The following is a 24,276-nucleotide window of genomic DNA, read 5'->3' on the forward strand; positions in this document are numbered from 1 at the left end:
CATGCTCATCAACCAATGGCCCAATTTGACTATTTCGAGCTTTCCCAGAATTAGCGTAAGCAAAAAATCTTTTAGGATTCCCATCAATGTTATGTGCTAGCCTTTGCTCCAATTCCTTTTTTCGAATCCGTACCAAATAAAATTTCGTCTTGCCTTATAATACTGGAACTAATCTGCATGCTTACCAGTTTCCTTAAACTGACGAAAAGCCACTTGCTTATAATTTAGAGCTTCTTTAATCTCCCTGGAGAATCACATGGGCAAAATTTTAGTACTAACACCTTTTCTCCTAAATGGAACATAATCCCCAACCGTTTTTGCCAGTTTTTCCTTAAATTCCGCCCATTGCTGATCTACGTTGCTATTTTTCAATTCTGACGGCAAAACCTCTTTCAAACTCTGCCTAAGTGCAATATAATCAGTACACACAGAAGTGCCAACATTTTTTTGTTGCACAATTTGCTGATCAGATCTGCATGTAAGCTGATCTCCCAGAATTAACTTTGAGAATTATTAGGTTATGCACGGAAATTAATTTTTTTTTATTTCAAATTTTCTCTTTCAATGAATACTTTGTGAAAGATCGATCTTAATTGATCAGAATTTTGTGAAGGGTTCATTTTGGCTGATTAAAGTTTTTTGAAGGGTTAATTTTGGATGATCAGATTTTTGTGAAGGGTTCATTTTGGGTGATCAGATTTTTGTGAAGGGTTCATTTTGGGTGATCAGATTTTTGTGAAGGGTTTGTTAACAGACCCAAATTTTCTCCAGCCGGACTCCTGGCGCTACAATATCCCATTACATTTTTAAACGAAAATTAACTCTCATTGCTCACCGAACATAAGGGAAAATTTATAAAAACTTCAAGGGGTAAATTCAAGTTTTTGACGTTCTACTGTATTACTGCATTTCAGTGCAAAACAAGGCACCCTCTTCCGCATTTCAAATTTTAGACTAAGGTACTAGAGCTCAATAAGGCTTCTCGACATTTTTCATACTTCGTGATCAAACATTTTGCCTAATAGTATTTACCGGGCTTGGAGTAATCGTGGATTATGTAATGAATTACGTTTTTGTGTAATCGTAATCATAACCCTAATTTTACAATGGCATGCTCATAATCTTGTAATCGTAATTTTAATCAAGTGTATCTTGCTGAATCGTAACTGTAATCTAAGTTTAAATAATTGTAATTTAGCCTTGTAATCCCGTAATTCTGACTTATTGTAATGAAAACTTTTAAGTTCCGATTTTACAATGTATGGAGAAGATAAGAGTTCAATAGAAACGCAATTTCTAGCTTTTTAGTCAGAGCCTAAGGTCCTGCTGTTCGGCGGTCATTAACGGCTGTTTGTAAATGAGGGTCATAAACAAGCCCTATTTGGTTTGTACCCCATAGGCAGGGTCTAACCCTGCCCTGTAGGTGCCTTGAAATGAAATGAAGGAAGGGGGGCTCAACCGAACCAAGCACTGCGACCAGAGGTCTATTGTACTAGTCCCGGGTTGTCCTATTTTGTCCACCACGGAAAAAACCTGGAAAAAAACGTCCTGGACAAAATGTCATTTTGTCTGTTTCATCCATTTTGTCCACTTCATCAGTAAACTGAAAGTTTTGAGTTAAAAATTTGAAGTTTGCAAATAATAATTATATAGATTTTTCCTATTTAAGTAATATTTTAATATGAAAATAGAGCATACATAAAGATGTATATAAACAATTGATTGTAAAATATTTTAAAGTAAAAATAAAAAAAGTAAGAACAGTTGAAATTTATATAAGTGTGTTAAGAAATCAAATGAGTGTTAAAATAAATTATAATGCAATGCAATAGTATTTATAAAACAAGCTCATCAGCTATCTGTGATATGGAGGTTTATTACTCACAATAAGTGCATTTATAAAATTAAAGAGTAGAAATAAAAAGGTTTGAAACGATGGAGTTCCAAATCATTAAAAATCATTAAAAAAAAGAAAAGAAAAATGACTTGATATTAATAAAGAAATGTTGGCATTGAGTGAAATCTGTTCTTGCGATACAAATATACATGTGATGATCAGCGACTTTTTCAAGGCACGAGCCACCACTGGTTCCTTTACATTCTTTCATTTAATAATTCCCTTATTTATTCATTCATTCTCTTATTTTCTAATTCATTCACTGTTTTATGAACTGATTTTTTCCTTATTTATCAACTTATTTATTTGTTTATTGTTTCATTTATTTCTTCATTCTTTTATTTATTCATTTATTTGATCAAAAATATCTTTTAACTATTGAATAGACAGTATTTTACTTGAACAATACTTAGTTTTCCACTTTACCCCATGAAAAAAATAAGCGATAAAGTTCCACCTTGTTTAGAGGTACAAATTTACTGCCAAAAAATAAGAAATAATGCTTCAGTGCAAGTTATATTATAAAATGTATTGTTCTTTCTTTATGTACTGTAATTTTAACTAGTTTCCAATTTGTTCATTTTGAAAATGCTCGGTTATCTTAACTATTTCACTCTGCCCCACATTCCACTATATATCTGTGTGTGTATTTTTTCCCCCACGAGCCTGTAATCAAAGTTGTAATTGGGTATCATAATTGTAATGGATTACATTTTTTACGTAATCAGCACTGTACGAGGTGTGGCTAGAAAAAAACCGAACTGATGCTATAAAAAAATTTTATTTTCCATTATTTACAATTTGATGTTATCTCCTTCAATGTACTCTCCTCCTCGGTCTGTACACCGCTCCATACGAATTTTCCACTGTTCATAGCAATGCTGCAGATCAATTTCGGTAAGTCCATACATTACTTCCGTCGCTTTTTCTTTTACTGCTTCAACACTCTCAATTCTAGTTCCTTTTCAAAGCTGACTTGATTTTAGGGAAAAGAAAAAAAATCACAATCTCTTTCAATGTTTTCTAGGATGTCAGAACAAATCATTCTTCGGCGTTCCTTCTGTTAAATTGTGAGACACTTTGGAACCATTTTTGCACACACTTTGTTCATGTTGAAACTTTCATGAAGAATCTGCCTAACACTTTCCTTGTCAATTCCTGTCAACTCAGACATTGCTCTGATTGTTAAACGGCGATCTTCTCGAACAAGTTTACCGATTTTTTTCAATGTTTGCATCAGTTTTTGCTGACAATGGTCTGCCAGTGCAAGCGTCATCACTTGTGTCTTCGCGGCCATCTTTAAATCGTTTAAACCACTCAAACACTTGTGTTCGCGATAAACAATCATCGCCGTAAACTTGTTGCAACATTACAAACGTTTCACTTGCAGATTTTCCAAGTTTGAAAAGAAATTTGATGTTAACACGCTGTTCTTTCTGTACACTCAACATTTTTCCGACGCACAGACAAAACGTCAACTACTTAAAACAGACGCTACGGGCAGACTGAGTGCAGGAGGCAGATGAAACTCGAGCAGTAGGCGGAGCAAGAGTCACGTGACAGGCCAGGCGACTTTCAGCCTTATTGCATTCGTTTTATTGTTTCACCTGTGCTAGTTCGGTTTTTTTCTAGCCGCACCTCGTAATCGTAATTACGTTTTAGTACATGATTATAATTGTAATTGTAATCTCCTATTTTTCAGGCTCGTAATAGTAATCGATTACATTTTCTCGTAATTGATTCCAAGCCTGGTATCTACATAATCTTTATTTCTCTTACAGGATCAAATTTGCTGTGCTGATTTGACATGAGTGTTCCTGATTACACAGTCTGTGCTGACGACCACAGAACAATCCTTGTTCTAGTGAAGAAAATAGGTATAATGAATAGCAATTATTGATTTATCAAAATTGCCTCTTTTTTTTTACATTTTGGCTAAACTTCTCCAACATGCATCATACTTTGGTATCTCTTTTTTTTCTTGTAAATTGCAAAACTTGTAAACTTCATGTTTTTCTCAATTTTGTCATAAGTTTTGTGACAGGATATTAATGCTTTTACAACTGCTTATATAACTATGTGAGTTTTCATCTAAGTTTTTGCAATTGATAAAATGTACTTTTAATTTTCTTTCATTTTAGAGGGGGAAAAATTTAGAAAGGGGGAGGGGACATTTGATTTTCTAGATTGGTGAAAAAAAAATAACATTTTAAAAATTAGTCAGACCTTCATATATCGGAGTAGCAAATAGCAAGAAAAAATGTCGATGTATAGAAATTTCAATATATAGAAACAATCTTAGTTTATCATAAAAATCTCCTAAAACATTAAAATCGAAACTAATTTTCACCAACTGTAATGCCGTTTCATGTTTTGAGTGTGTTTTCTGTAAGTTTCAGTAATTTTATTACAGCTTTCTGTTTTCTCATAATAGCAGGATCTCAGCTTGCGAAATTAGTAAATTTACCAAACATTAGGAGATTTTTGTTTTGACAATGTAATTGAGAGAAAAGTAAAAAATCAATCTACTTAACTTGAATGATTTTCACTGAAACTAAAAAGATTAAGAATCATAATTAACAATTTATAGGGGAAACTTGAAGCTGATTTTACTGTATTACTCGTTGCAACTAAGATTTGAAATAAACTTGAGACTTGAGGGAATTTAAGTACTCCAGAATGGAACAACGACCTACCTACACACCCCTTAACCCCAGATTCCTTGTTAGTTTCGTAGCAATATTTAATGAACATAATTTTCTCCCCTAACCTTCATTTTTCATGAGACAAACAGTGTAAAGTTGGAAAAAAAATCTACAAATGTCTCGAAATTTTTTTTCCATATATAGAAACAATTTTTCTATGTAATGGACTTGGAACTTTGCTGGTATGATATATAGAAAAAATTGATATGTGGAAGTTCGATATATAGATGTTCGACTGTAATTAGTTACATTTGCATCAATTTTTTTTTTTGTATAAAATATGTGTTTATTGTTGATGTTTCTTTATTTGTTTCACTGACATTCATTAACCATTGTTTACTATTTCTATGGAAGTTAAGTAAAGTTTCTTCCTATGATTGACAGCTATTTAACAATAAGTTTTGGCTAAGCAATTCTGTTTTGTGTGCTCTGATAGGTTGTATTTTGTGTTAGCATATGTAATGTCTTGCTTTTTAACCAAGCTTTTAATTCAGTGTCTTAAATTTTTTGTTGTAAGTTATGTAGTGTTTTAATGAATATTCCTTCATTCTGTTTCTTTTTTTACAGGTGATAAAATAAGCCAAAAATCTTTCAATAATATTTATGAAAAAATTTCTCGTATTAATCATTTGAAGTTGAAAGAAGGCAGCGGTTCGGAGAATACAGCTGTTCGTTCCATTTTTTTACGATATAAAAGCAGTTACCCTCCTGAAAATAATGAATGGGGAGACTTGCAAACATATCGTAAAGTGCTTGGCCTCATATCAGTGGGTATGTTCTTCAAGTTTTTCTCATTTTCTAATTTACTAAACATAGGTACTCAAATAAAATATGCATGACATGCATTTTAAAAATGATTAATGATGTATTTTGTGACACTTTTGATTTATAGGCATGAGTTACACTATTTATTAACAGACTATTTATATAGATATTTACAGTATTATTTACAGAGTTGTAGTTGTGGACGAAAATGGCGAGGAGCCGGCGCGTTGGTGGTAGTTACTTGTCTGCGTCCTCGTTACCTACTACCGCTTGGGATCCAGTTCGGTTTTTGAGGACAGGAGTGCGCCTCCTAGCGGGTGCTGGTGGCGCCAGCTATTGACTGTCGTGGAAGTTTCCCTGAAAGGAGCAGGCTGGGTGCAACGGCGAGCTTTCTCCTGAAAACGCCGATGATAAAAGCAGACCGTTGCTGGGTCGGGCGAGTGACGAGGGGTGGAATTTCCTTGGCCCCTAACTCGTCGATCTCTTGATCTGCCGTGAGATTCCCGTTCCGAAGCTCGAAAACTTGACCGGCCGAAACTGGTTTGGAACACTGCTACTTGCTGAGATAAAAGTTCCACTTGTTCACTGAGCGCGGCGAAACCGTACGGGGGGGGGGGAGACGCAGGGTAGAGTGCATGAACGGAGCTGTGGAGTGGTGCTAGAGGAATTTCCATGATTCGATCCACTGTCTCTGCCATGACGTCAACAGGGAGAGAAACCTGCCCTTGCAGGATGGCTTGTACGTGAGGAGGAAGCCTTCCCAGTTTCTGCGACATCTGAAATCTAGTGTTCGCGCAGAACTACCAGTCACCTGGGTCCCAGGGACCCATTAATGGGGAAAAAATGGGTCCTTTGATGAAAAATTTGAGTCCCAAAATTTTTCAGTAAAATAACACTATTATAAAACATATAAGGTGCCTGTGAGTAGTTTCAAATGGAAGATAAGAGAACTTGGTGACTAAATAAAATTTACTAATAAAGGACTTTTATCTTTAATGTTTTCGATCAATATTTGTCCTCAATACACGTTTGATAAAAAGGAATAATGATCGTAAAAAATTGTCTACTAATTTAAATTTACACTGGCAAAAAGTTGCTAGGGGGGGGGGGCAGGTTAACAGCCAAATGGTGGCCAATAAGTTAAAAGGGTCAAGCAGCCGTTGCTATTACTGAAAAATTGAAAGTATTAGGTAATAAAACACATATTTGCAAAGAAAAAACAACTAATTTGTCTTAAAAAATAGTTTATTTCATTGTTAAACTAAATAAATTCTATAAATTAATTCTATTTTTTTTCCCACAAAATTTCTTTTTCCCCATCCCAAGAATTTCCCCACTTTCTTTTAAATTTGGGCCCTCTAATGATAGCATCATTAAATTCTTGAGTTTATTTTCCGTCAGTCGGTTTCTGAGGCTTGTTTTTACCCTTTTCATACATGAAAAGCCTCGCTCAGTTGCTGCTGAGCTTACTGGCACAACTAAAGCTACTTTTGCAAGTTTTGCAAAGTCGGCAAATTCATCGCTTTATTCTCTAATGACAGTGGAAGCAAATTCTTGCAAATCGAGCGCTTTGAAGTTCATGGCCAAGCATTTAAACTGTAAAAATGTAGTCATTAATTCATTTTTATCAACAAATTTGGTATCACTTCTACTATCGAAGTAATCTATAAGACAATTTAAACTTTGAGTGCCATACTCATTCAAATCCTTGTGGATTGCTGGATAACTTTTGGGTTGAAAAAGTTCAGCTAAGGCACTCAAGATTTCCAGCGAATCCACAGGAAATCTTTCATTCAGGTTTTCAATTACTTTTGTAATGAAGTCCACTTTAATGGAATCTATATTTTCCTCATTCCATGCTGTGCCGGATCTCGAGGTTACAAACTGTGGGGGCACACAGTCATCAGCATCTGCAGCCTGCTGATCAACAGACACAGAGATTTCATGCACACCTTTTGAAAATTTTAAAGTTTCTAAAGTGGAAATGCAGGATGTAACAAGTGGTCTAATTTTAGAAAAAACAATGTTTTCTTGCTGAAACATATTAGTCAGCTTTTTAATTGGTTCCAGAATGTCCAAACATATTGCCAACAAGATTGGTAACGATTTTTTACTTAGTTTTTGGACAAGTCCTTTGGCCTTAACATCCTTTGATATTTCAGCGATATGAGACAAAGTCTCCAAAAGTGCAGAATAGGCTTTTAAAGCTGCAGATGTTGCATCATGAAAGCTAAACCATCTTATATTTTTTGGCTCTTTTAACTTTATACTGCTGTTATTGTTGATTTCGTTTATCTCACGAAAAACATTTTCACGCACAGGACTCGAGTCAAAAAATTGATACAATTGTTGCAGCGTTATTTCAATTTCATGGATAGCAGGAATCAATTTTGCTGCTTGTGACAAGGCTAATGACAGTCTGTGTGCAGCACAATGTATGTGGATTAAATAATTTGCACCAGATTGCCTGAGCTGTACTCCAACTCCACCCTTGGGTCCAGTCATAACCCTTGCTCCATCACTGCCAAACCCTACAATTTTAAGTAAATCAATACCCATCTCCTGCAGTTTACTTAAAATGCAGACTTTTATTGTTTCTGCTTTCCCATCAGAAATGTTCAGGTTATCGATGAATGCTGTTTGCCCTTTGACCTCTTTGTTGATGAACGTAATATATAATATTAATTTTTTGAAATTTGCAACATCACATGACTCATCACATATCAAGCCGATCACAGTTGATTCACGAATCTTTGAAAATAGGCTATCCTCGACTGCTTCAGAAAGTGATTCTGTCATTTCAGAAATTACACTGTGATGCTTGTAGGGGCCATTGGGAAACTCAGCTCCATTTTCTTTCTGGAAATTAGAAACAAAATAAATTTGTTTTCAAAAGAAGGGCCCACACCCTTCCCCCAAATATCTAACTAAATCATAAATAATTAAAAGTATGTGTAATTACTTGAATATAAGTTGAGGGTTCGCCTTTACATTTCAAGACTGATTGTTTAAAAAAAATGAATAAATAAACCAAAATAGCAATTGAGAAAATTAGGAAATGTACTTTTTCTGGTATTCTAATGTAATTTTATCCCATTTGAGATTTCAATTTTCTTTAAAGTTAGTTTTAATGGATTTAAAACAAGTTTTCTTTTTAAATCATTGATTAAAATCATTTAAAAGAAAAGTAATCTGGTTTTTGCAGTTTTAAAATGTGTTGTTCTATACACAAAATATGTTGCATTTTTACAACCTCAGCTTCCATCAGCAAATATTGCAATTCATAAATGTAATAAAGAACAAAGTAAAAAATGTGCAGTTGATTAAAAGTTAACACGGAAATTAAAAATTTTTCTCTTCTAAAAACGTATATGATCTGATAACTTTAATTTTAAAGCAGAGTATTCAACACAAAACTAGTTACAAGATACCAAATATTATAACATCTTTCTTAACCTTAACATTTATATAACACTTAAGTAAACCATCCTATTCTTAATAGTAAAACTGCAAGAATTTACTTAATCAGATTTCTTTTACAGTGCTTTCTCAATTACTTCATTTTTTCCTATCCTTTCCGAAAATTTTGATGACCATCCCCCCCCCCCTTTTGCTGCAAAAACTTCATTAGTCTTCTATCACTAAAAAATGCTTAAAATGTTTTTAATATTGTTTAAAATATATGATGTTTTTTTAAATGTAAAGTTTAAAATCCTTGAAGTCTGACTGGGGAAATTTCAAAAAATTGCGTTTTTGTAGATTTATTTATGTTTAAAATAAAAATTAGAAAAAAAGACACCATGATATAAATTTGAAAAAATGCCGTTTCGTTCGATCGCGAATAAACTGGAGCTCATTTTAAAAAAGCAAAAATTATAAGGTTACAAGTAAGTACAAAGCAAACTTTGATTTATTTAGAAAGTATGACGAAAAAATTAGATCGGGAAAACAAATAGCTTCCGAAAATCACGATCGTCAATTGTATCGTTTACAACAATTTTCGGCAGCAAAAACGAACCTTTTAGGACGTGAAAAATAATTTTCATTATTTTTAAAACTTGTTCACAACAAATATGCCAAAATATCCCTGCTTCCTTTCTGAAAAAATGGGGCCTTGCCTACCAGGCCCATCATGATGATAGCGTGCGTAGCGTTCTCTCGTTATTACGGCGATAATAGCGTAGATACTAGCGCGATAGCCGCTTACTGGATGTGGGTTTCGAATGTATTGTGTGTCCAATGTTCTGTGTATTTTAGGCGGACACAATATTCGGTTTTCCATACGCAGATTTAATTGCTTAGCATATTACCGTATTTTCCTTCTTTCAATCTGTCGATTATCTGTCAAAAAAGTAAAATTAATGAGGTGCGGATTATTAGTGATTTTTTTTTTCTCAACAGTATTGAACCTCAGTATTTACAGAAGGATTCACCAATAGAGACCGTTTTCTATCCTGTATGCTGTTTATTTTACGTAGCGTGAATATTCCTTCACTGTCTGTAGGTTCTGGTTATTTTACGTAGCTTAAACGCTCCTCTTACGCGATTCATGCTATGTAAAATGAACTACATACAGTTAAGGATGAAGTTTTTATTTGCACAAGATTACACCGTTTGCTCCCTTGTCTTGACATTTTGTTTTTCAGTAATTAGGGTACTTTTATGACGATTTCAAGAAGTAATCATTATTTTTTAGATTAATTTTAATAATACTTTAGAAGTAAATCTTCCTCATGTTTTTAATTGAGTTGCTAAAATTGTATGTTAGATCAAAACCCCTTTTTTTTTACATTTTATTATCCACAAATAAAGATTTTTTTTTCTTCAGGCCAATTTTAGGGCCTGCGGACTATACGCCGCCGCGGACGCGGATCATATGCAGGAAAATACGGTAATAACTCTTAATCCGACAAACGCGTAATATCTAGTCTGCATTCATAAGTATATGCACCCTTTTTTAAAAAAAAAACTAAAAAAGCAAATGTTCACTTACTTGCAATTCAATCAGGGACGAAAATTTGTGTTCTGGTAGCTCTTCTTTGGCAAGCCAGTATACTGTCCTTAGTTCCTTATCGATAGAAAGTTCTGCCCTTTCAATTGCCACTTCCGTACTTTTCTTGAAAAAGGATTGTTGTTTTACGATATTTACAGCCTTATAATGTTGTCCTGAAGCTTCATCATTATCTGACAAGCTGACATGTCTAGCGACTGTACTTCTTTAAAAGTTTGTACAGCCTGAGGTAAAAGTATTTTTCATTTTTGCTTTGCAGCATGTGGAATAAAACATTTTTCCATCTTTGAATTCCAACCAAGGAAATTCTATTCCCCATTTTGGCTGATAATTTCTTTGTTTGATGCCATTAAATGAAAAAATATTCATTAAAAATACTATCAGCTCGATCTTAGCCGTGCTTCAGATGAACGGCAAAAAGTTCGGAAAACTGATCTAAATAACAAACAGAAAGGAATGCGACTCCAAGTTAACACGTGCAAAAAAAAAAGCATCAAGAGCCAGGACAATCGACCAAGTGCAATATCATGTCCACTAAGAACACTGGGGGAGGGCAGAAGGTTATCTAGGGGTCACAGCTGGTGTCCGAACCGGTCGCTACATCCAGGATTGCCTGACCAACACAATAGGGGATCGTCGAGTAGCTGATAAGGATGGGTTTCTTTTATTCTTTCCCCTCCTTTCACATTCGTAAAGCTCACTTACTCGATGAAATCAGCACCACTTTTTGGGAATCGCCGGTCGGAAATGAACTTTGCAATTGGAACTTTTTTTTTCGCTAGCGTAACTTTTCTTTCTTTTTTTTTCTGGGTCCCTGGGACCCGAAACTGCATGAAAGTTGCGTCCCCTTTTTACAAATTTGCGTAAAAAACCCGCTATAGCACGTAAACGCGAACCCTGGAAATCACTGGCAGGGACAATAGCTATCCAAGACACACTGCTGCGCTCTACCTTTTTTTGACCATTTTTGCATATATATATATATATATATATATATATATATATATATATATATATATATATATATATATATATATATATATAGATAGATAGATATATAGATATACAGTGGCGAACCTAGCATGAGTGACATCCGGTGCAGTAATGTAAGGTGTTACCCCCGCCCCCTCTACAAATGCAAAAAAAAAATTACGTAAACATAAAAACACAAAATTCGTACAAATTTCAGATTTATGCTACAACAAAGTTTTTAGAGGGCTCTAGTACAAAATACAAATAAAAACTATGAACGCTTTTTATTTAACTTGCTCTTGTCGCATGTGTGCAGGCCATCGAGAAGTCAAAAAAGTAAGGGCTGTATGAAATAGATGGTCCTTTAATTATTTCAAACGTATCTGAAATACAGGGAAACATAATGGAATTCAGTTTTTTTTATATAAAAGAAAGTCACTACTGGCTGTTAGTATTGACAATATGAACCTAATTATGAGAATAATACTCACTCCATGATCCATGAGAGGGGAGTCCGGGGGATATTCCCCCGTAAAATTTTAAATTTTTTTCAAAATCTTGCAATTCCACCTGAGGTGTCACTACCCCGTACCCGGGACGGACCGCCCCATGCCCCCCTTAGTGACGCCACTGATATTATATAAATACTAGCTGCGTGCCCGGCGCTGCACGGGCTACTTAAAAAATGAAAGAGATGTCCAATTATGTTTTTGTATTACTCTGACATCAGTTTCTAAAGCGCTAAGGAGTAAATAAATACGCGTAATGCAAGGTTTGCAAAACACCAGTAGAGCATATTTTGTCAAAAATCGCTTTAACGTTAATCATAGTTATCAATGATACAAGTTATGAGTATATTCAATTAGCACAAAAGATGAAAATATATGCATTATCAACTATAATCTGTGCTCACGTTAAAATGAATTACATCTGATAGACTGTATCTGAACTATTTATGTACAATTACAATCAGCTTTTTACATAGAATGACACATACTTTTTGGTTGATTACGTGAAACTAAAGCACCAAGACTAAATAACTACTAATAAGCATTAATTTAATACCAAGTCATCAGATTCTAATTTAGTTTTAGTTAAAATTCTTAACAATCTTTTTTGTTCAACTCTGTTTCACAAAGAAATCCAAGCAATCTTAATTTAACATGTTCTTTTAACGATATAAACTGTATTTTGAAAATAGAAACAGGGAGGAAAAAGAGAGTTATTACAATTCGAAAACTCACCCATGTGCCGGGAAAAAGTCCAACAAAATAAACATAATTAATCGCACATCCTAAGTGTACCAAAATATGAGGCCGATGAATGATAAACTTTCACAACAATCAATAAACATAGCTAAAGAAACAACTTTCATGTGCTGAAAAGAGTTAAGAACGTTGAATGTAAAAAATAAAAAAAAGGACAGACGATAAAATAAAGGCTATGCCCGAATAGGGCAACCAATTTTAAACTAATTTAAAATGAAATTCTAGATGGAAACGTTGTTTTAAGATTTGGACAGCAGCCAAAAAAATCTCTTAAAACAATTATTAGACTTTTACTTGCTCACGCAAATGCAAAATGGCAACAGGAAAGAAATAAAAATTCCTGAATAACGTTATGTTAATTAACGTTTTAATTAATATCTCCGCTAATTAAAGCCGCACAATTATGAGATTGGTCCTATTGTTTTCTTTGGAAAATTTCGAATTGATCGGTATTTCGTTCGACTCCCGATTCGCAGCGGTTCTCGAGAAGATAGATCTTCAGACAGACAGACAGACAGACGCGAACAGATTTTAATATTATAGTGGATATATATATATATATATATATAAATGCAAGGTGTGGCAAAGTAAAAAATTTGGTAGTTTGTATTTTGATTTACGTGTTTCTGATAATGTCGAGCAAAAGGTCTGCTATTTTAGAGTTGTTTCAGCAAGGGAAACGACTGAAATCGTTCATTTGCTTAAGGTACCTTAGCAAATAGTGTCTGATGCAATTTGCCATTTCATAGAGCTTGGCAATAATGGTTGACGTCCAGGAAGTTGCCAAAAACACACTGAAAGCACTCTAAGGAATTCTAAATCCATCAAAAAGCAAGTTCAGAGAAATCCGAGGTTTTCTATTGGACCAACCACTTGTGACAGGGGTATAAGTGATAGATAGGTGAGGCAAATAGCAAAAATGAAGCTTGAACTGAAACCTTACATGTTGGTAAAAGATTCTTCTCACTGAAAGAAACAAACTTGTATGGATCCAAAGTTGCCAAAAACTTTTGAGACAAGTCACAAGTCAGTGCTGGAAGAGATTCCTTTTCACTGATGAGAAGCTCTTTAGGGTTCAGCTAGTTCATTAGTCCCAAAATGACATAATCTGCTCTGTGGAGGTTCCAAGCGACTCGGAAATTGTTGAACATCGACAATATCCAAATTCTTGAGGCTGTTATAATCCTATGAACCCAAAAGCATTTTGGAATTGAAAATTGGACGTTTCACCTAGACTCTGTACCAGGTCATTAGGCAAATATACTCGAGAGTGGTACAAGCAATGGCGCAACCAGAGGGGAAGCTCGCAGGGCCCATGCCCCCCCCCCCCCCAGCATTGCCAAGTTGAATGTTTTTTAAAATTGTTTGTTATTATTGAAGAGAAAAAAGAGACAAAGAAAGCGTTGGAAGCCTTGAATAGCAAGCAACATCAAAGTTGCTTAAGGGGGGGGGGGAGGCAGGGCCATCGCTAGGTCAAAAAACTGGGGTGGGGGTGTAAGCATTTGGCGGCCCCTTAATTGTTTAAAACATATGTTCCAATATGCAGAGAGAGAGAAGATTTAGCTTCTGGTTTAGCAGGGATAGTCATATAGGGGGGAGGGGGCTGTGATAGTCTTAGTACTAGCAATATGAATTTAATCCGAAGGATGATATTCAGTCAGAAATAGAGGAGTCGGAGGGCTTCCTCTTGGCATTTTTTCGAAATTGATGGTATAAAAACGTAGTTTTAGACTATATTTCAGTTGAGGAGGAAGGAGAGAGGAGGTCCAAAAGCAATCCCCCCTCCCCCTCAAATTTAGGCTCCCAAAACACAATCGTACGTTACATTTGATTATGTATTGAGAGGGGGTTTGGGGGCTCTCCCCCGGGAAATTTTCAAACTTCAAATGCCAAGCACGCAACTGTAAATTATTTCTAAATGTGAAAGTTAAAGGGGGTTCGGGGGTTTTCCCCCCAGGGAAAATTTGAAAATTGTAGTTCGAAAAATGCAGTTTTAGACAATCTATGGTGATATTAAAGAAAAGAGAGGTGTGGGATGCCATCCCCCCCGATTTTTTTTTAAAATTGAAGCCTTAAAAACGCGGTTGTAGGCTTTTTCGTTAAAATTAAGTGCGCCAGTTTCTTGAAATTAAAGCTTTGTAAATATAGTTTAAGTCAACCTTTAATGGAAGAAGGGGGCGAGTTTCGAACGGGCTAGCGCACAAAAATCTTTTCGTAATTGCAGGACTAAAAGCAAGATTTAAGACATTTTCTGATGATGTTGGCTAGAGAGAGAGTGGGGGTGGGGGGGGGGGGGCATTCTCTCAAAAAATTTTGATCCTCCCCTGGTGAATTTTCAAAATTGAATTCAATTAACACAATTGTAGGCGATTTTCAATACTGTTAGAGGGGTAGAGGGTTTGGGAGATCTCCTGTGAAAAAAATTCTGAATTGAAGCCTTATATTACCAAAGATCCTTTTTGAGGATCTTTGGTAATATAAGGAGGAGGACAGGTTCGGGTGACCTCAGGGAGTTTTTTAAAATCAAAGTTTAAAAACCAAATTAATTCGACCATGAATGAAAAATAATTGAGAGGCCGTTTCTCGGGGGTTACCCTTAGAGCACACTGTTGGTTTTTCGAAAGTGCAGTCCCAAATAATCATGTGTAGGCCATCTTTAATGACGTTAAGGTAAGGGATGGGGTTTGAGAACGTTTTCTCGGATTTTTTTCAAAACCAAAATTTTAAGAACTCACTTCCAGGCCAGCTTTGGGGATGTAAAAAGAAAAGGATTTGGAGTTCTCTACTTGACCCAGGGCCCGATTAAGATATCGAGGGGCCCTAGGCCAAATACATTTTTGGAGACTTTTTATTCAAACTTTATCACTTTAGCCGTTGGCTGCGACAGTTTTAGCCATAAACTGAAGTAATTTTAGCCATTAGGGGCCCCTAAGTATAGAGGGCCCAAGGTCAGGGCCTAGTTGGCCTATTCAGTAATCAGGCCCTGATTCTACCCTCAGTTTGGCTACGTCCCTATCTTCATTTTCAATTTTAATTATTGACAAACATATTGCAGCAATACTTTCTTCCAATTTTCCTTTGCCAAATACGATTATTTGTTCCCATCGTAAAATTCTCAATTTCCAGCCTAATATTTTTGTTTTCTTGAAATACAAGCGTCTGCTGCCCCAGAAAAAGAAATTTAACGTTTTGAACGAATGTGTGGTATTTCCTGTGATACCTTAGATCTTATTTATTCCGCTTCATTTTATTTTAAATGTGCTTTCTGCATCTCTTGATCAAGCTTAGATTTACTTACGATTTTTATGTTCAGTTATGAAGAAACTTCTGGTGTGAGTATTCATGACAATAGTTTGAATCTCTCGTAGTAATAAACTTTTTTTTTCCAAGCATATTTCGGCGACTCATGTATTTTTCTCCACTCAGCAACGATTTTCAGGACAATATTTTTCATCAAAATAATTATGTATGGGAATGTTTCTGCGACCCCTATGAAGCCGTCCTATTTATCTTTTTTTTTTATAAACTGAAGAACCATGAAGCATGGTTTTGTAAAACCAGGGCCGCCGAATGGCAAGATGTGCACTAGGGTGGAACGAAAAAAAATTTTTGATTTTCAATTTGCCGTAGTGCGGAAAAGTTGCTTTTTCATGCAAACAAGATGTAAAAAAAAATATGAAAAATATTGAATTACGTCTTGAGGTGCCGCAAAGAGCATAAAGTTTTGCAAAATTGCAATTTTTGCTACATTAAAATTTTTTTTTTAAAAATTTCAAATTTATCTTTATGCTTCAAATGCTGTCGAAAAGCAATTTTTATGCTCAACAGGTTGCACAATAACTTTTTTTTGATGTTCGGATTATGTCTTGAGGTGCTGTAAGAGCAAAGTAAGTTTCGCAAAAACGCACTTTTTGCCGAATGCACTGCCATCTGGGAGCTTGAGTCATTGCAGCAGCAAATGTTTGAATGGGGCGGGGCTGGTCAGCAGTGATTTGTGAGTGGGGCCAAGCTTAGATCAGGTGTCAATTTCTTTGTCGAGTTAAGTTAGTGAGTAACGTAAAATTTCGTTAGTTGGTAAGATACTTCATAGTTGTGAGTTGCAATGGATCAGTCTAAACAAGTGCAGACGAGACAAACGTCAGAATGTCCTATTTTTGGAATCTTTAGCGATTTCAATGAAGTTTTATTACCTACTTACGAAAATGTAATGCAATGCTACTGTTTTATTAGACATGACCTAAAAAGTGCAGCTGGAAAAGATCTTTCTGTAAGTGAAATATATATGATGTTTTAGTTTCCAGAATAGATTACATTTGGTCCAGAGCTTCTTTGAGACAACAAGGAATAGAAGCTTAATGGATTCTTAGATGGTAAAACAAAAGAATCAAACGAATTCAAAGACAAAATAGATCAACAACTGGAAACCTGTTCTAATCTTCCGGTGGTTACTTCCTTACCTCTTGAAAATAACCTTATTTTTGAGAACATACAGGACATTTATCACATGATCCAATACATGATCACAAATATGTATTGGATATGTGTGTCACCATATCAAGGGGGACTGGCTCACTAGATTTATCTTCAAGGAGCCTGGGAGAACTTCCCCACTCCAGATGACTTACATTTGCAAACCGTAAATTTCGATTGTACGTGGCAACTAAAAATCCGACTGAAAATCTCAAGACTCTGACTCAGTACATTGTTAAAGTGCAGTGAAGTATAGTTTCCTTTATATGGGCGTGGCATTTCGCTAAAATTGTTTGAAACAAATAATAATACTGAAATATATTAATAGTAATCATTATTCCTTCACACATTTTCAAGAAAGGATCCATTTCTTGTACGGACCAAGTGGGCAATGCGTATGCTCCTGTGTGGTTTAACATCAAGTTAAAACCTTCTTGTACTTACGGCTCTAAACATTTATTTGAACGTATCTTACATTCACGATATCTCTCTCATGATTTTAAGAACATTATAGACCGGGTTTTTATAAAGAAATGGGTATTTTGATGCAACAGAAAATCTCCATTTGGCTATGTTATGCAAAGAGTGTAGAAATGTAAGAGAACCTGGATTACGACGTGTGTTGAATGCAAGAACACAAAGTAGAGGGAGGGGGGTTAAGAAGTTTAAAGTTCAACAAATAATTTTTGCTGCCAAAGATTACATCAATAAATGGGATGAAAATGAAATAACCGAACCCCCCTTGATAAAACATTTGTCTAGTGAATTCCTCCAAGTGAAACTTGTAACCCCTAAGCAGCTCTTAAAAAGTATGGTTCAGTCGCAGGAGACGAAAAATTGACTCAAGAGTTGTTTGGAAGAAAGAGATATTTCGTACAAAAAAAAGCACTTTAATGTGTCAAAGAAGTAGACACAAATATCATACAGGTTTAACCATTTATTTATAATCAATTAAGAATACTTTAAATGGTAAAAATGGAATTTTTAATGTCTTTTATAGTAAACTAGTGAAACCCGCACGGCTTTGCTCCTTGTAGAAAAATTAAAAGATCGTTTGGTTTGCTTGTATATTTACAAATAATGTAAGAAGAATTTCTCGCCAATTGGCTTGCCCATGGTACAGTTCCACGTTATGACAACTTGGTAATTTACTCTCGCATCTTATAATTTTGCTCGGTCTAGACTCTATGCGCGTCACAGAGATCCAGACAAAGATCTAAATCTCCAGACAGACTTTCAGCTTCATTATTAGTAAAGATTGATTTTTTTTAAAAACTGTATTTTGTAATTAGTATTTTTTTCCTAAAGTAATGCTTAAAAATGTATTTACTGTCATATTTTGTACTGTTATATACTGTAGGAAAGCATAAAAAGGAATTTCATTGTTAAATGGAAATTTCGGTTATTATCAAACTTTAGGCTCGTTGCGGCACCTAAAGATGTTGTAGTGAAGCAATGAAATTGCTTCTGCTTCTTTTTAAACTTAAATGACAACTTTCCCCCCTACGGCAAACCAACAAAAATTTGAAAAAAATAATTAAGGTCATTTTCGTTCCACCCTAATGTGCACGTTTTGTCGCTGGTCCTCCCTCCCATTATGCTAATTTTACTCTATGCACAATAATTTAATTTATGCCGGGCTCATAGTTTCTGATTAGACAGACATACCCGTTATGTGGAATAGTGAATAGTGCACTGAATTTCTTGCGTTAAAAAATGATTGAAGTGCACATTTCCACGGCCTTCCTTCAATAATCTTGAAAAATGAGAATCATGTATGTTCCAAAATTGTATTTTAAGATAAGATTTTCCATTCAAATGTTACAGGAAAATACTTTTTGTCACTGTATTTCAAGTGTTCATTTATAATTTTCTATTTTAATTTTTTAAATGAACGAAGAGTTTCCCTTTTTCTTCTTTTGTTGCATCACTAAGAGGAAACACTTGACGTCCCCTCTTCTGAAAAACTGGGGGATGTTGCACCCCCACACCCCCTTTAGCATCGGCCCTGGGGAGGGTTACAGTTTTAAAAATGATTTTTCTTTTTTATTTTGTCTTGTAGTTGAAAATTTCAAAAATATTTTCCCAAAATTTCAAGCCGTTTTGATGTAAATTCTCAAAATTATCAAGTATTCAGTCTCGCCTCCTCAAACTGTAGCTCCAACAGCTGCCGAAGAATTCAGCTGTCGGGTAGCTGCGGACGCTCAGAATGTCAGTGCTGCTTGCTTGGGGTTAGTTAAATATAATATAAGTAAGTAATGAAAAACGAAAAGGCTGAGGAAAACGAAGCTGCTACAGGGACTGTCTTCTATGGAGCTGGAATTGATGCCTTTTAGTTCTAAAACTTTAAATGCGTTTTTCTCAAAACCACTTTTTCAAAGTCGGTGTTCACTCCCATTTTAGAACCAATTGACTGATCCATTTCAAATTTTCTACACATTCTGCATATAAAAAATCCCCCCCTCCCCCACCCCTACGGCCAAGTTGGCTGCCAAAATTTTTAAAGTCAAACAAAAAAAAAAGAGAGAGAACATAGGGGGGAGGATTAATTAATACTTTGACTAAATTCAAATGGTATTTGATTTCAGATAAATGTCAGCTGAGATACAGTGAGCACCGCAAATCATCTTTCTCCAAAGGTGCTCTGGGAAAAGCTCTGTCACCTGGCTTGTCTACGGATATTTTTTGATGAAAAATGTATAGAATATTCTTAAAACCATACCCAAAAATGCACAAAAGGTTTTAATAAATTTAATCAAATCATTTTCTAAAAAAAAAAAAATATTAAAAAAGTGAATTTTTTTGACACTGAAAACCCTATCCCGCCCTTTAAAATCACATTTTTGGAGCTTCATTTTCAAGAAATTACAAATACAAATACAAATGTGACGACCAGCAACAGGCTCTGGGCCCAGCTAGGCTGGTCCTAGTCAATTAATTAGTCCCCAATGAAGATCAATGGCCCTCTTAAAGCTATCCACTCCCTTGCTCATTACCGCCTCTTCCTTTAAGCTATTCCAAGTGCCCACGACCCGGCTAAAGTAATAGTTTTTCCTGATTTCCAAGTTAGCCTGAGATTTAAATAGCTTAAAACAATGACCCCTTGTCCTGCTTTCCCCGCAAAAATTTAATCCATTTACATCTTTCATTTTGATAAATTTAAATAACTGAATCATGTCCCCTCTGACTCTCCTTTGCTCCAGGCTATACATGTTAAGCCTATTAAGTCTGGTATCATAATCTAAATCTGAGAGTCCCTTTACTAATTTAGTTACCCTTCTTTGAACCCTTTCCAATACAAAAATATCTTTCTTCAGATAAGGCGACCAAAACTGAACAGCATACTCCAAATGAGATCTTACTAAACTCCTATATAAAGGCAGAAGAACTTTCTTAGATTTGTTTGAAATAGATCTATTGATGAACCCAAGCATTTTGTTGGCTTTGTTACTAGCAATACTTTACTGTTGACTAAAGTCCTGATTTATAAAGACACCCAGATCCATAACATTTTCTGCCTGATTTATGACTGAACCCTGTGAACGATATCTCATACGCTTATTTCCATGGCCTAAGTGTAGCACTTGACATTTCCCTACATTAACTGCCATACCCCATTTATCTGCCCACTTAGTAATGTGATCTAAATCCTCTTGCAGCTGTTTTACTTGTTCTTCATTTTCGACAATCCCCATAACTTTTACATCGTCAGCAAAACAATTCATGCTTCCAGAAATATTTTCATTGATGTCATTCATAAATATAATAAACAAAAGAGGCCATAAAACTGATCCCTGAGGAACCCCACTTAAAACATCACTCCAATTAGAATGATTTCCTCTCACAACTACTCTTTGCTTCCTACCAGTAAGCCAATTTCTAACCCAAAGTAAAGTTTTTCCTCCTATTCCAATGTCAGCTAACTTGCTGAGAAGAGCAACATGCGGTACCTTGTCAAAAGCTTTTTGAAAATCAATATAAACAACATCCACACATTTTTTGTTATCTAAAGCTGAGGTAACCTTGTCGTAGAAATGCAATACATTAGTAGTACAGGATTTACCTTTTCTGAAACCATACTGCAAACTAGTCAACAGACTATTAGTCTCTAAGAACATCATGATCTTAATTTTGATCAAAGTTTCGAAAATCTTACAAATCACCGAAGTCAAACTTACAGGTCTATAATTCCCAGCAATACCTTTAGACCCCTTCTTGAAGAGTGGCGTTATGTTAGCCAGCTTCCAGTCCTCTGGCACCGTCCTCGAGTTATAAGAAGCATTGAAAATATTCAAAATAACATCCACTAATTCCTCTGCAAATTCAACTAAAATTTTTGGATAGATATTATCTGGTCCCGGAGCTTTAGTTGCTTTAATCTTTTTCAAATGAAATAAAACCTCCTCCCTGGAAAATACAAAATCCTCAAGCTGTATAATAGCTTGTGTCTTGTTAGTGTCAACTGTTGAGATACAGTTATCGTTAAACACACTGGAAAAAAAGTTATTTAGAACATTTGCAATATCCCTATCGTTTTGGATTAAATTTCCATACTCATCAACCAAAGGCCCAATTTGACTGTTTCGAGCTTTCCCAGAATTAGCGTAAGCAAAAAACCTCTTAGGGTTCCCATCAATGTCATCTGCCAGCCTTTGCTCCAATTCCCTTTTCTGAATCCGTACCAAATACTTAAAATTTCGCCTTGCCTTACCATACTGGAGCCTCTCCGCACTCTGACCAGTTTCTTTAAACTTACGAAAAGTGGCTTGCTTATAATTAAGAGCTTCTTTAGTCTCCCTGGAGAACCACATGGGCCAAATTTTGGTACTAACACCTTTTCTCCTAAATGGAACATAGTCCCCAACGGTTTTAGCAAGTTTATCCTTAAATTCCGTCCACTGCTGATCTACGTCGTTATTTTCCAACCCTGACGAAAAAACCTCTTTCAAGCTCTGCCTAAGTGCAACAAAATTGGTGTTTCTGAAATTGGGCACAAACCTAAAATTATCATCTTTGCACACTTCAAATTTAACCCGGAACCTAATGCTGTTATGATCACTATCTCCAATATGCTCCCCTACACTCAACCCCTGATCAAAACTACCTATTTCACAAAAAACTAGATCCAAAATGGCCTCCTCTCGAGTTCCCTGAGTTACAACTTGATCTAAGAAACAGTCACCAATTACTTTTAAAAATTCCTCTTCTTTGCCATTACCAGAATAAAAATTATTCCAATCAATACCCGGAAAATTGAAATCCCCCATTATGATAACGGATCCCTTACTGGACATGTCACTAATAATACGGTACATCTGTTCATCTTGTCCCTGGTTTGAATTAGGTGGCCTATAAATGTTTCCAAAGCGTAGCTTTTTGCCCTTACTGCTTATCAACTCCAGCCAAACCATATCAATATCAGTAGGATTATCATTTATGACCAATTCATTGCAAATAAAATTGTCTCTGACATAAATTAAAACCCCACCACCTCTTTTACCTACTCTATCCTGTCTGAACAAATTATACCCAGCAATATGTAATAACTCTGCATCAGATTCGGTAGCCCATGTCTCTGTAATTCCAATAACATCCAACTTCTCATCCATAACTATGCTTTTCAATTCATCCATCTTGTTCCTAATACTGCGAGCATTGGTATAGAAAACTTTAAGCATGCCTAAGTTGCTTTTATTTAACACCCTGAAATTTCCTGAATTACAATTGTTAACATTACTACTCTTGTTCCTCACTTTATTTCCTTTCCTAGCAATACCCAAAAAAATTTCATTCTCTCGATACCTGATGCTTGAACCATGCCCCCCATTCCAACTTAGTTTTTTGACTCCGAAGCCCTTAAAATTAATCCACTAACCATTTTGACCCCTGTAGAGCTCAGATGCAGGCCATCCCTAGCAATCCAATCCCGTTTACAATGACTCCATACATCAATGAACCTGATAGTGCGCTTTTCGCAAATTGACTTCAGTAGCAAGTTCATACACCTCGCACGTTGATTTAGCCAGCTCCTATGCACTCCATACATGGGAAGCAAACCAACCACTTGGACATTCGTCGGAAAGCTGGTTGCTTTATCCAACAGGGATTCCCATTGACTAGAAAACTCCTCATTTTTACTGTGGCCTACATCATTTGTTCCCACCCACAAAGTAACCATATCCTCCTTATTCAATACTCCCTTCTTTTCAGCAACCATATTAATGTCTTTTACCCGAGCCCCTGGTAAACAACACCTAGCCACTTACGCTTTACTCTCCCAACTGTGTTACCCACCTCCCTTACCATAGAGTCCCCCAAAATTACACCCTTAGTTTCCCAATCTAACTCCTCATATGAAACTTCCCCCTGAATCTCTGGAACATTTATACCCTCTACAACTGGCCTACACCCTAATGCTAACTGGGCTTCCAAAACTAGCATCTTAAGTCTTAAGTCTGAGAGTTCAGCACATTTAGTGCAAATATAATCCTCCTCAAAAACAGACTCATTTTCCCCCTTATACAGGCAGAACATATGACATAAATCACAAGAGATCCACCTGTCCCCCTTCCCACTCTTTACCTCTTTCATAATGCATATAACACCCATTTCTACTCAGTGAATATGTTCCAAAAGGCAAAACAGAAAGATAAAAATGCAAAAAAACACAGAATAAATACTAAAAACAGCAGTAAATAAACAGTTGCTACACCCAATAAAGCACACAAGATCAAAAACCAGGAGATCACCACATGTTAGGCTTAGCTCCAAAAAATGCAAAAACACTTCAAGAATACAATAACAGCAAAAATGAGCCCCCAAAACACAAAAAAACTAAATTACATGATAAAGTGAAGTAAAAAAACCTAAAACTAGACAGTAATAATGAAAAATTATAGTAAAAAAACACTTATCAAATTAGCAGCAATAACACTCCCTGCATCACAGGCGCCCTCTAGTGGCCAAAAACTTAATGTAACCAAACATGGCCCTACATTCACGTGTTTAAGGCTTAAATTTCAGAAAATATTGGAACAAAGGTCCCTGAACCGCTTTCCACTGATATCATAAAAAATTTAGTTTTTTAATCTAAACTGACGAAAAATTTAAGTGGAATACACTCTGGACCCCCCTTCTAATATCATAGCATATTGTTTTAGTTTTTAGAAAATTAACTTTGAAAATATT

General features: G+C 35.5%; 1 protein-coding gene across 1 annotated transcript in view; it reads left to right on the forward strand.

The window, feature by feature from the left end:
• Window positions 1-24,276, forward strand: part of LOC129218936 (trafficking protein particle complex subunit 9-like) — a 215,376-nt gene that overhangs the window by 11,043 nt on the left and 180,057 nt on the right. Inside the window, 2 exon segments of the mRNA XM_054853256.1 lie at window positions 3,679-3,774; window positions 5,170-5,373. Coding sequence (XP_054709231.1) covers window positions 3,705-3,774; window positions 5,170-5,373 — 274 coding nt within the window. The 5' untranslated portion in view covers window positions 3,679-3,704.

The sequence above is a fragment of the Uloborus diversus genome, chromosome 3 (assembly GCF_026930045.1).
Source record: "Uloborus diversus isolate 005 chromosome 3, Udiv.v.3.1, whole genome shotgun sequence".
Taxonomy (NCBI): Eukaryota; Metazoa; Arthropoda; class Arachnida; order Araneae; family Uloboridae; genus Uloborus; species Uloborus diversus.